General features: G+C 37.8%; 1 protein-coding gene across 3 annotated transcripts in view; it reads left to right on the top strand.

Annotated features, from left to right (window-relative positions):
• The window catches only part of Naaladl2 (N-acetylated alpha-linked acidic dipeptidase-like 2), a 1,346,047-nt gene that overhangs the window by 789,290 nt on the left and 542,487 nt on the right, over window positions 1-14,270 (top strand). The window contains exon 2 of one of the 3 annotated variants that reach the window (XM_017319682.1): window positions 5,927-6,017. The exons of the other annotated variants lie outside the window; for them this stretch is intronic. Within the exon in view, the coding sequence (XP_017175171.1) occupies window positions 5,937-6,017 (81 nt within the window). The 5' untranslated portion in view covers window positions 5,927-5,936. The remainder of the gene's footprint in view (window positions 1-5,926; window positions 6,018-14,270) is intronic. 3 annotated transcript variants of the gene reach the window in all.

Raw genomic sequence — 14,270 nt, 5'->3', positions numbered from 1 at the left:
TTGTTATAAGAGTAGACAATAGGAATTCTCTGGGCTTAGACTACATCCTGGTTGATAGAAGCAGAGATGCTGGAAAATAAGCAGTCAAACAAAGGCCTTGCTCCTTCCAAACAACATTTTCTTCTCTGTTTTCATTCAGTTTCTGGCCATTTCCCCATATTTTTCTATTATTTGTAAGCCAGTGCTTGTATTTTCACCCTAAAGAGATATATAATTTTGGAAAAAGTACAGTACTTTACTGTTTGAAATGTTTCTAATATTAATGAAACAAAATAACATTTATCCAAAAACGAAACAAACAAAACAAAGAAAAATGGGAATTTTCAAAATATCCTAGGATGGCATTGATAATGAAATAATGCCAGTCAGTCATTTAAACTAAAAGTTCAATTAAAAAGTAAACTATCAAAAGAATAATTGCCTTTCAAAATTATTTTTTTTCATTTTTGAAATTAGACTATAATTACTTTATTCCCTCCATTCTGTCTCTTCCCTTCACTCACTGCTATATCCTGCTCAGGTGTTCTTTCACATTCATATGCTCTATTCATATAAAGAATGATTAAGTTTGTATGCTACAGCCCTAGGTAAAATACACATAAATATTGTTAATGAGAAAAATATCTGTGATAAATTTTCAATTGTTTTAAAATACCTTTATGGGAAAAAGTCATACCGGTTATTCTGGTTATTACTTCCTTCTCCAGCCATTGCGAGATCCTCATTACCTACCCGTACACCTAACCCCACACATTCTCTCTCTCTCTCTCTCTCTCTCTCTCTCTCTCTCTCTCTTTCTCAAACAGGCAAATTAAAACAAACAAAAGCAAAAAACCAAACACCTAAGCAACCCAGGATTTAAAAAATACAGAAAAGCACCAAGAAACACACATTAAACCAATAAAATCCACAACATTGAAAACAATAACAAACATGTAAAAGATAAGTAATATAAAAAAATGCCAAGACAAAGAAATATGAGATAAAAGATCTACAAAAATAGCACTGTGTTTGCTTTGTTTTGGCCATCTACCACTGGGCAAACAGCTGACACTTAAGTATGGTTAATATACCCAGGGAGACTCTATTGGAGTCTATTTTTTTCTTTCTTTGTAAGTGGGTATCAATTGCAGATAGCCTTTTGTTTAGGCATGGGAGCTGTGTTCACATGTGCAGGCCCTATGTGTGTTGTCACAGTCTTTTTGAGTCTATTAGTCCCATTGTCCTAAAGGGAATTATTTGATAATCTTCAAACATACATAGAATGCATAGAATGCATAACCAGTAGTCAGTATTTGAAAGCATATACATTACAAAAGGCTAGGAAGCATGCTTTTCTTTAACAATGTGTGCATTTTGTCTTTGTCTATAAGCAATTCAATTATTTATTTTCATAAATTAAGTAAAGCCTATTGAGTCTGACCAGCCCTTGTTTCCAGGGAACTACAATTCAATTTCATTTTTTAATTAGAGTTTAACATTGTGAATTTCTTAGCCCTGCTAAGCAACATCTAGCAACAAAGTAGCCATTTAATTTGTAGTATGATTCTGGAACTTACTGTGGAGAATGAATAGTATAGTTAATATATAAACATCTCACAATGCTCTGTTTCTGAAGTTCCCATTTACAAGTGCTGCCTCTCTATAACAAAGTACATTCAATTTCAAATAAACCTGCCATCACAATCTGAGCTATACTTAATTAAAATAAAAGTTATATAATTCTTATTCCATTCGATGTACATGTTAGTGTCTAATGTGTCTATAAATGCATAGAAACAGAAGGTATGTTGGCAAAGACTTTGCTTTTCTTAAATAGTCATTCTTTAATGCAGTTTATATGTATTTCTATATCCCTAGACTCTACTTTAAAAATTATCTTGCAACCCCATAGGAAGAACAACAATATCAACAAACTAGAACCATCAAATCTCCCAGGGACTAAAGCACCAAACAAAAAGTACTCAGAGGCTAGCCATGACTGCAGTTGGATTTGTAGCAGAGGATGCCCTTATCTGGCATCACTAGGAGGGGAGCCCCTTGGTCCTTTGAAGGCTTGATAACCCTGGGTAAGAGAATGGTAGGCCACTGAGGCAGGAGTGGGTGGATGGGCGAGAGAGCACCCTCATAGAGGAAGGGGGAGGGAGGAGAGGATTGACGCTTTTGGAGGAGAAACTGGGAAGGGGGATAACATGAGAAGTGTGAGTAAATAAAAACAATTAAAATTAAAAAGTGGATTAATATTTTCCACTGTGATATGCTCATGAAGAAAGAAGTGAAGCACAAAGTACACGAGGTTCTAGATCTTGTCAACATTTCTGAGATGTTTCTTGGTTCAAATTTTCTTTAGAAAATGTTCTTGGGGCTGTATATGTGGCACAATATCTTATTTCTGTACACCTAGACATTAAACTGAGTGTGATCTCTATCTAGACTCCTACCTTAATTCAGACCTGGAACCAGAGACATGGTAGGGACAGCAGACCTGTGATGGATGGCCCAGTCCCTAGGGCAGTCTATTGAACTAATCATTTAGACTGTGTCCCCAGACACTAGTGATGGGCAATCCACCAGGTTGATTTAACAGGTAAATCAAAGGTAAATCATGATCAGGTTTGATCTTTACCATCAAAGAGAAAATCAGAAACAGGTAGACTTTTACTCTCTTAGTTTTTAAAATAACTTTTACTATTTGAGTGGAAAAAAGTTTCATGGAGATAACTGACTTCTTTTCCCTAAAGAATCAGCATGGTGCCAAAAGTTAAAGCTTTTGGGGGGTAGGAAAATGAAAACTCTACCATTAATATTCAAAAGCTCATCTTGCTGTGAATTCTGTCAGAGGCAGTGGCAAGTGCAATGAAGAGACAGGACACATGGACTCAGACAATTCCTTGGTGCACAGTGATCACTCTGAGTAGTAGAAACAAAAAATGTAATGTGGAGATTCTTCACGTTCTAATTCATTTTCGTGAAGCACACTTGAGAATGTACACAAGCAATAATATCCTTTACCGGTTCACATCTTCTCCCTCATCCTAGATAATAGAATGAACTAATTTTGAGAGAAGGTAACATCAATTTTTTTCATAATATACTGTTTTAAAAGTGCAGGAAAAGCCAGGCATGGTGGCACATGCCTTTAATCCCAGCACTTGGGAGGCAGAGGCAGGTAGATTTCAGAGTTCGAGGCCAGCCTGGTCTACAAAGTGAGTTCCAGGACAGCCAGGGCTATACAGATAAACCCTGTCTCGAAAAAAAAACAAACAAAAAACAAAAAAACAAAACAAAAATAAAGTGCAGGAAAAAAATTTTAAAGATGCAGGAAAAAATAAAAAAAATATTTCAACTAAAATAGTATTTCCCTGATTGGTAAGAAAAATATGAGAAGAAATTACACTGGATTTAAAAGGTAAAAACTGATGTTTTCAGCAAAATATTTTTATCTTTCCTATTTAATATGGTTTGGAAGACCTGGAGAACTGTTGTTCTTCCAGGTTTTCCTGGAAGGAGAAACAGACAGGGCCTGGTATGTGTTGGTGACCGTGGCTGAGCAGCTCCATATGACCATCTACTGTTGGAAATATCAGCATACATTCTCTTGAGACACGTTTTTCCCCATATCAAATTTTCCTTTCCTGCCATAGGCTCCTCAACATATAATTAGAAAAGAATTGCATTCTCATTAACTACCAATGTATTTTCCTTTTCCTTATTTATTATTACTACTAAATGCGCATGCACGTGCACGCATGATATATGGATAACTGAATAACATTTTTTAGTGTGTAAAATCCTTCAGCCACATTATTTCCTTTGATCTTGTTGGTTATTTTCTGTGACTGGCAGGCAAACGGCAAACACCATGCCTTTTATCTTCATAAAACCCATAATGTTAACAAAACCAAGAGGATGAAGATATTGTCAGTGATTGTACGCATATAATAACCTAAGACGGGTTTTTTACATATGAAGAGCTCTTAGTAATTCAGTTATAGAAGAGGGCTATTTTGTAAGCAAAGTAAATAGAAGTATTTAATGTTCACTTTTATATACATCCAAATATCAGAAGATTATTTACGTCAGTAAACGTAAGCAGTAGCTAATTGTGTGGGAATTTAGGAAGCTCAGAGCTTCAATTTTTCAAATGTGACTGTGTATCCCTGAGCAACTGCAGAAACCAGAAAAGGAAAAGATGACCATCCCCAGTTTACCTGGGAGAAGTTAGCTAGAGAGAGAAATGGCAGGATACAAGTGAACTGACCAAGGAAATGGGAAAGAGAAGCCTTTAAAGAGTGGGCTGAGGGTAACTAGAGAAGAAAGGGGATTGTTCATGTTAGTGACAAGCCCTGAATTCCTATTCATCAAGGCTTTGGATAAAGTGCACATTTAACTTAAAATATTCTTAAAGTATACCTTGAATAGCTTAATGTAAATTTCTCCTTTTTTCCATTTTTTATTAGGTATTTAGCTCATTTAAATTTCCAATGCTATACCAAAAGTCCCCCATATGCCCCCCACTCCCCTACCCACCCACTCCCCCTTTTTGGCCCTGGCATTCCCCTGTACTGGGGCATATAAAGTTTGCAAGTCCAATGGGCCTCTCTTTGCAGTGATGGCCGACTAGGCCATCTTTTGATACATATGCAGCTAGAGACAAGAGCTCCGGGGTACTGCTTAGTTCATATTGTTGTTCCACCTATAGGGTTGCAGTTCCCTTTAGTTCCTTGGGTGCTTTCTCTAGTTCCTCCATTGGGGGCCCTGTGGTCCATTCAATAGCTGACTGTGAGCATCCACTTCTGTGTTTGCTAGGCCCTGGCATAGTCTCACAAGAGACTTTCTAAGCACGAAATGAGGAGCTGTGTAATCTTTCCTTTATTTTCTTTGCTAACCCACAATACTATATAATCTCCGATGCGTTGATGTTTGCCAGGCAATCATGAGATGTAACTCCAGTCTCCTACCTCCTATTCCATCCTCTCTTCCTGCACACAGATACTATAAATGCTTGTCATGAAATTGTGTCTATCTCATGGCCATCTCTCTATGTATAGAATTAATTCTCCTTTCTGTTTCTTTTGAGCATTCTTTGTATTATTTAAAAACCTTGCCTTGTCTATGGAAGGAACAAAAATGCATGTGGCTGGTAGTATGAGTCATCTCCCTGTATTGGTCTGAGGGATAAAATCACACCAGGAAATTGTGTCAGGCAAGTGCCCTTTAACCTTACTACTTTGTTGAGCTCTTTAATAATGAGAGATGAAAAGTAACATATTTTAAAAGCATGGAAACGTTCCACACAACAAATGTTGCAAAAGATGTCAAAATATGTTATTTTAAATAATGAGATTTGAGAGCCTATTATTACTTTCTCATAATCTAGCAACAATGTGCATATTGGAAGGGAAAGGTACAAAGAATAACATTTAAAGACATTTTCTTCACTCTGAAATCTGCTGCTAATAACAGAGTGGTCCTGACCTGGTGATCTTTAGGTCATCTCTGCTTCCCTTTTGAGTTAAGAGTGCTCCAGGTGAATCTGAATAAGGTAATGGGTTGACAGGGAGTAAAACATAAACACCTAGACATATCTTCCCGCCCTCTTCCTTTTCTCCCTGGCATTGTTCCTTCCTCCTGCTTTTATCTCAAATTGTAAGGATACAAATTAAAAGCTTTTGTTAGTTTCAGACCTCTGCAGTAAAATTCAATATCCAAATGGCTCCACACATTCTCCCCTACAAGAGCAGTCATCACTTCTTATTAAAGTCACTGGAATTATTGAAATAACTCGGTATGTATCACATACAGCAATTTGAAATCACAAGTTAAGTTGTGAAGTGATTTTTTTAAAAAAAGAATGGTGTGATTATCATTGGGCACAGTTTGTCTGATTGCACTAAATTGTCTTACCTTAATCGTCATTTTCTAGATAACAAAAAATGGAGTTTATTCTGAAACATCACAAAGCATGTAAGACTCTGCAGACCAATTTAATGTCATCTCTTCAATACAATACACAGGTAAAGGACAAATGCTTGTCTGCCAGTGAGAATAACAATCTCCAGAATATCTGTAAAAAATCTGAGCTATGACTTCTTGTCTTAAAATAGACACTTAAAAGTGACTGCATGTTATTTATATTATTTTTAGTTTTTTACCTACCAAGAATTGTTTAATTTACATGTATGAAAATTATTATGTAATATAAGATTTTTATTATTTATTTTTTGCATTGTGAGTATACATTCTGTTTTTAAACCTTTTTTTTTTTTTTTTTTTTTTTTTTTTTTTTACAGTTTAGTCATTATTCCTTTCCTGGTCCCCCTTCTGGCTGTTCCTCATCCCATATCTCCTCCCTCATCTCCACCCCATCCCCACCCCTACCCCAACAGACCTCCCCACTCCCTGGGTTTCAAGTCTCTCCAGGGTTAGGTGCATCTTCTCTTCACTGAGGCGAGACCAGGATGCCTGTTTGGTGGCTCAGTTTCTGAGAGATCTTTAGGAGTCCAGGTTAGTGGAGACTGATGGTCTTCCTATAGAGTTACCATTCTCCTTAGCTTCTTCCAGCTTTTCCTTAATTTCAACCACAGAGGTCCCCAGCTTCTGTCCATTAGTTGGGTCTAAGTATCTGCATCTGACGCTCTCATCTGCTTTTTGGGCCTCTCAGAGGGCAGCTATGCTAGGCTCTGTAAGCACACCATAGTATCAGTGAAGTGTGAGGCCTCCTCTTCAGCTGGATCCCAATTTGGAGCTCCTTGGTCCCAGTCTCTTCTCCTTTTTTTGTCCCTGCAGTTCTTTTAGAGAGGAACAATTCTGGGTCAAAGTTTTAACTGTGGGGTGGCAACCTCATCCCTCCCCTTGATGCCTGGAGGTAGACTCTCCAAGTTCCCTCTCCCCACTGAAGGTCATTTCATCTAAGGTCTCTCCCTTTGAGTTCTGATAGTCTCTCACCTCCCAGGTCTCTGGTACACTCTAGAGCCTTCTCCCACCTCTTCCCCAGGTTGCCTGTTTCCATTATTTCTGCTGGCCCTCAGGGCTTCAGTTCTGGTTCACTGCATCCCCATACCTGATCATGTTCCCCTTTACTTTATCCTTCCACTCTCTCACCCAGGTCCCTTTCTCCCTCTGTCTCCTGTGATTACTTTCTTCTCCCTCCCAAGTGGGATTGAAGGATCCTTATTTGAGCCATTCAGGTTTTTAACCTTCTTAAGTTCTATGGATTGTATCCTAGATACTCTGTAATTTTGGGAGTATTCTGTACTTTTTTTTTAGCTAATATCTATTTATTAGTGAGTATATACCATGTATGTCCTTTTGGATCTGAGTTACCTCACTCAGGATAATATTTTCTAGTTCCATCCACTTGCCTGCAAAACTCATGATGTCCTCATTCTTAATAGCAGAGTAGTATTCCATTGTATAAATGAACCACATTTTCTGTATCCATTCTTCCATTGTGGGATATCTGGGTTCTTTCTAGCTTCTGGCTATCCCAAATAAGGCCACTATGAACACTGGATTATTTTACTATGAAATGTTTGGGTATTTGTTTTTTCTAAGACAGGATCACTATACAGCCTTAGCTGGCCTAGAACTCAGTATGTAGCCCATGCCAACCTCAGATTTACAGAGATCCTCCTGCCTCTGCCTCCTGAGTTCTATGACTAGAGGCATGTGCCACAGCCAGTATTTAGTGTTTTGAGACAGAGTCTCACATAGCCCAGAGCAAATTTCTTCTCTGCTATGGAGGGTGTCCTCATATTCCCACCTCTGATTACTGTATGAGATTAAGGCATTCGTCACTGCAGCCAGCTTGGATGTGTATTTTAAAATAATTAAGTTTGTGTTACTATGATCAGGAATTTACAAAACATCTTACTGTGACTTAATATTTATTAATCTCCACAACAGTACTTTTATAAAATTGAGGTTATTTATTTCAAGAATCTACCCAGACAAACATGTAACTCTCACAATACTGTCAGAAGTATCTGACTAGAAAATGTCTTAAGCCAGGCGTAGTGGTGCACTCCTTTAATCCCAGAACTCAGGAGGCAGAGGCAGGCAGATTTCTGAGTTCGAGGCCAGCCTGGTCTACAGAGTGAGTTCCAGGACAGCCAGGGCTACACAAAGAAACCCTGTCTTAAAAAATGAAAAGAAAAAAAAAAAGAAAGAAAGAAAGAATGAAAGAAAATGTGTTATATAGGGACAAACTGCTGCTTTATAAACTTACCCTTAGCCAATGTCTGTTTAAAGGATGAGTACATAACTGAAGGAAATGTGTTATCTTCCTTTTTTTTTAAATTTTTTTATATTTTATTTTTATTAGATATTGTCTTCATTTACATTTCAAATGCCATCCCCTTTCCTTGGGATTTAGATAGTTGTGATAACAAGACCAACAAAATCTGAGCATAGTTGTAGGTCCTCACATATGGGAGTCAGTCACCATCCCAAGGCAGAGGCCTGGAGGCAGGAGGTGATGCATAGGCCAGACGGGAGTTCTGTTTCCTGGCTTGCTTTGAGTAGCGTGCTCAGCTTGCTTCCTTGTAGCACCCAGAACTATCAACCCACAGGTGACACCATCCACAAGTGAGCCTGGAATTTCCACACCAGTTATCAATCACGAAAACATTCTAAGAGGCTTGGTTTTCTCACAGGCCATTCAGGTACATGGATTTTCTAAGTTGAGATTCCTTCTTTCATAATGACTCCAGCAAATGTCTAGCTGAAAAACAAAGCAAAGACAACAACGACCAACAACAACAACAACAAAAAAATCAAAAAACAAACCAAAACACCTAAAAAATCCTAGCAAGAATAGATGTGCTAAAGTAGAAAAATGCCCAGACTTGATTCCAAGAAACTCCAGTTTAATCCCTACCAGGACCACACACTACCTTTGGTTCTTGGCCAAGCCTTCAGTACTCACAGTACTCAGAGCTATATAATGAGAATTCAAATGATCTGAAAATAAATCAATTAATGACTTAAAATCAGCACCTGGCTCACAGCAGATGCATAATAAACACATCAGGTTTTATCAAACTGATTCTGAGGATGATCCCAGCCCCTGTGTTCCTGCATCCTTGTCAGAGTTTAGCTGATACTTCCTTATATGGGTATACACCCATCCCCTTTTTTAGGGGACGGAGGGGTGATTATACCAAAATGCCACAGATCAGATCACTTAAAGAGTTGAAATTAGTTTTCTCAGAAAATTTCACATCCAATGTGTTAATATGGTTTCTCCTCTTAGCTTGCAGTTGGCTTTCATTTCCATGTCCTCATAAAAGCCTTTGCGCTGCCCCTAACTTCTGATGATGATGATGGTAATTGTGATGTGTGTGTGTGTGTGTGTGTGTGTGTGTGTGTGTGTGTGTGTTGAATATGGATATATTCAGTTGCTTATATATGTGTGTTTGTCCATGTGTGTGGCAAGTACCCAGGAAGGTGTGTATACCTGTGGAAGCAAGGGGACAATAAGATGTTATACTTATTTTGAAGAATGTCTTTACATGTTCTCAGCTTTCCAGGACACTAAGTAGGCTGGCTAGTGAGCCTTGGCAATCAAACTGTATTCACCTCCCTAAAACTAGAATTATGAACATATGCCAATACACTTAGCTGCTTCTTCTTCTTCTTCTTCTTCTTCTTCTTCTTCTTCTTCTTCTTCTTCTTCTTCTTCTTCTTCTTCTTTTTCTATCTTCTGTAAAATGTCCGCATGGCTCTTTGTCCATTTCTAATAGAGATGGTTTTCATTTTATTGTTGTGGTTTAAGAATTATTTGAGCATGGGGACAATTTCCTTAACAGCAAGTGTTTTGAAAATATCTTCTCACTGTTGATGGCTTATCTTTTCATTCTCTTAAGAGTTTCCTTTTTTTTAATTTTTAATTTTAATTTTTTTATTTAATTTTCTTCATTTACATTTCCAATGCTATCCCAAAAGTCCCCCAGGCCCTCCCCACCCCACTCCTCTACCCATCCACTCCCACTTCTTGGCCCTGGCGTTCCCCTGTACTGAGGCATATAAAGTTTGCAAGTCCAATGGGCCTCTCTTTTCACTGATGGCCTAATAGGCCATCTTCTGATACATATGCAGCTAAAGACATGAGCTCGGGGGGATACTGGTTAGTTCATATTGTTGTTCCACCTATAGGGTAGCAGATCCCTTTAGCTCCTTGGGTACTTTCTCTAGCTCCTCCACTGGGAGGCCTGTGATTCATCCAATAGCTGACTGTGACCATCCACTTCTGTGTTTGCTAGGCCCCAGCATAGTCTCACAAGAGACAGCTATATCAGGGTCCTTTCAGCAAAATCTTGCTAGTGTATGCAATGGTGTTAGCGTTTGGAAGCTGATTCTGGGATGGATCCCTGGATATGACAGTCTCTAGATGGTCCATCCTTTTGTCTCAGCTCCAAACTGTGTCTCTGTAACTCCTTCCATGGGTGTTTTGTTCCCAATTCTAAGAAGGGGCAAAGTGTCCACACTTTGGTCTTCTTTCTTCTTGAGTTTCATGTGTTTAGCAAATTGTATCTTATATCTTGGGTATTCTAAGTTTCTGGGCTAATATCCACTTATCAGTGAGTATATATTATGTGAGTTCTTTTGTGATTGGGTTACCTCACTCAGGATGATGCCCTCCAGGTCCATCCATTTGCCTAGTAATTTCATAAATTCTTTCTTTTTAATAGCTGAGTAGTACTCTATTGTGTAAATGTACCATATTTTCTGTGTCCATTCCTCTGTTGAGGGGCATCTGGGTTCTTTCCAGCTTCTGGCTATTATAAATAAGGTTGTTATGAACATAGTGGAGCATATGTCCTTCTTACCGGTTGGAACATCTTCTGGATATATGCCCAGGAGAGGTATTGTGGGATCCTCTGGCAGTACTATGTCCAAATTTCTGAGGAACTGCCAGACTGATTTACACTTAGCTTCATTAGTTGGGTTGCAGGGCTTACACTTAAGTCCTCAGACTTGTGCAACTTACACTTTGCTAATTATGCAATCTCTCCAGGTTTTTCTACCTTATCAGAAAAGCACTCCTTTGAGATTAGTGTCCACTCATTTATCAATATTATCCCCCTTGTCCAAGGCTCTACCTCCAATAGTAGTTGTATTTTACTGTGCTGAGGATGAGGACTTCCTTGTGTGGGTTTTGAGGGAACACTTGGCAGCTGGCAACACCATGTCAGTCTCTGTTAAACTATAGTTTTTCTGTTTTCCATATGAGAGCTCAAAAAGCTGTAGTAACTACAAATGTCCAAATGTTATTCCTAATGCTCTACCAATGCTGTGAAGGTGTTGAGGGATGGAAATCAGAACCACTTCCATTTGATGTTTGAAATCACTATGGCATTCTAGAAGTGCCATGAATTTTGTGCAAGGAAAATCTAAAGATCAAAGGTAGCATGCATCAGTCCAAAATGGGAAGTTGTCAACTGGTGGCTGAGTTGATTCGAACACATTAGCTGAGTTCTCAGTAGTTGATAAGTAAATCAGCTGCTGAATTCAACTGATATTTTCTTACTAGACACTGAAGAAATGAATTATGTTAAAAAAGTAACAAGTAGAAAATGAAAGATGAGGTTGAAAGAAGAAACAGAAGTACTAGAAGTAACAGAAACATTGTTCTTGTATTTTTGGATTTGAATTTCTTTGTCTGAATTTTCCCTTCATATCTAAAATGTATATACTCACTAAGTGTCCAGATTTGCCTTGTTTAATGCAATGAATGGTAACCTATGTCAGAGCCTTTGCAGGTATCGACGATATATATATATATACACTATTCTCAAAAATGTAACACGTGGGTCTGGTCTTTGCAGTTACCACCTATTATCTGAGCATGTACTGGTACTGCCATTTTTTGGCAGTTGATTTTTTTGTCAATTTATCTTTTACTGTAAATAACTAGAAATGTGCAAGTGTGGTTCGTGATATGATGTATGTGAAAAATAATCTTGAAATGGCCCAATGTATCCTTGTATAAAAACTTGTCAGCAAGACAAAAACCACAACATCAAAGCCTTCTAGGGGAATTCCCACTAGTCTGTTTCCACTCTTCAATTACAAGACAGCAGCATAAACAAAATAAAATTATTTTTAACTTGTATTTTAAAGAATGATAAGGGGCAAATGTAACACATTTAATTAAATGTTTTGTTTTATTTCTAAATTTTAAAAAAACAATCTGCCTTAATACTTACAGTCGTACTATAACAATGTCTGTAAATGCCACAACAAAATATGTCACATGAGCTTCCCAGTCTCAGTGTGTGAACAATAGATCAAAATAACATTTCTGTGCAGTATGGACATGATGGATAGATATGAAACATTTGTTTATTCAATCATTTATCAGTTGATAAGTACAGTAGAAAAAACAGCTGTTCAGCAAAAGTAGCAAAATCATTTTTGCCATTTAACTGCACTAGGTACTAAGTAATATGAAGTTATATCGATCTCATTTCAAGTTGGTCAAAATTTGCTATTGTTAAAGGTTTTCTCCAAATATGTTTTAATTGTTAGAAATGAAAACAAAATAAAATATCACTTGAGTTTTGGTGACACTGCATATACTTTGTTATGAGGGTTTCTGTCTTTCAGTGACAGGAGTGCAGTAGAGAAGATATGATATAGATTTAACAAGGTGAAATATCTCTGTGGTTGGTTCCTCTCAAGTGTAAACTTGATAAGAGTTAAAGTTATCTGACAGACAAATCTCTGAGCATGCCTGTAAATGTTAATCAGATACAGATAATTAAGCTGGAAAGACCAGCCCACTCTAGGTTGAACCATTCCCTGGGCTATGATCTCTACTATAAAACAAAGAGAAAATGAGCTGAGCACATGCACTCTTCATTGCCTACTTCTTGATTTTAGATGTCATGTGATCAGGTGCTTTGGGTTTCTACTGTTGCTACAAGTTTAGCTACACTGATTTGGTTCCTGGCAAGTTGCACCAGGGCACACCTACTCAGGAGCTTTCTGGATTTGCACATGAAACACACACACACACACACACACACACACACACACACACACACACACACATACAGAGAAAGAGAGAGACAGAGAGAGACACAGAGAGAGTTAATTATAATGTGCCTTGACTAGCTCAAAGGCTGGACAGTTCTAATCCTCCCCACCAGTAGCACACATTTTCCTCCTGTAATCCTGGCTTAAAGCCCTTTAATTCTATATTTTATCTTTGTTGCCCTGGCCCCTTCTGGGTGGCTATCTAGTCATTACTGCCTAGGATACTTCTGGGCAGCCCTTCCAGGGCACATTCCTTCTCACCTACATTTCTGATGATTTTCTTTTTGCAGCTCAAATCATGGCAAATTTCTGCTCCCTGTCCCTGGGATCCCAGGACCGTGAATCTCCATGTCACGCCTCAGTCTACCTACCCAGCCATTGGCTGTACAGCAATTCTTTATTGCCAGTCAAATCCAGCTGAGAATGGAGAACCTCTTCCTTTGGGTACCGAATTGAATTGAGACAGCATTAGACCCAATCCCTACCACGGCTGAGTCAATAAAAACCTACCTCCACTAACTATCTTTTACTAGGATATTTAATCACAACAATATAAAAAGTAACTATGACATCTGGTATACCAACTTGAATGTATCTCAGGAAAGCTAAGAAACTCCTTAGTGACTCATCTAGCTGCTCCATCAGGATCATTAGTCCTAATGAGATTATCTGAAAGTCCAGCAAGAACTTTCAAATAGCCTTGCCTCTTTTGAATGCAGGAAGAGTCCCCCTTGTCACTTGACAAAGGATTTAGCACTGTCTAGTACAATGGACTCTTGTCAGTTGTTTTTATTATTCCTATTTTTATGGAAAGCATAATTTCAAGCATATATATGATTTTGGATAAATATTTTGGACATTTTGAATAAACATTCAATAGCTGTGTATAGCAGTTAACTTCTCTTCTTGAAATAAACTACGGATTGAATCATTTAAAGTTCAAATATTCTCAGGATAAATACAAGGTTGATAGTTTCATTAAAACAATGTTTACTTAATCTTATGATTATATAATAAATAGTCCTCTATGAAGCAATAAGCCTCAAGGTTTAGATTATAAAATGTGAATAAGTTTTGAAAATAATGTTTCACAGTATAATATCAAATTATATCTGAATGAAGAAAAATACATTTGGATGCTTACAAATATTTTACTGTATTATATTGATACTATGTTAATATTCCTAATCCAAAATAAACCCATAATTGAATACCAATATGATCTG

This window comes from Mus musculus, chromosome 3 (genome assembly GCF_000001635.26).
Source record: "Mus musculus strain C57BL/6J chromosome 3, GRCm38.p6 C57BL/6J".
In the NCBI taxonomy this organism is placed as follows: domain Eukaryota; kingdom Metazoa; phylum Chordata; class Mammalia; order Rodentia; family Muridae; genus Mus; species Mus musculus.
The sequence above is the reverse complement of the archived record's forward strand: the minus strand, read 5'-3'. Positions and strand labels throughout refer to the sequence as shown.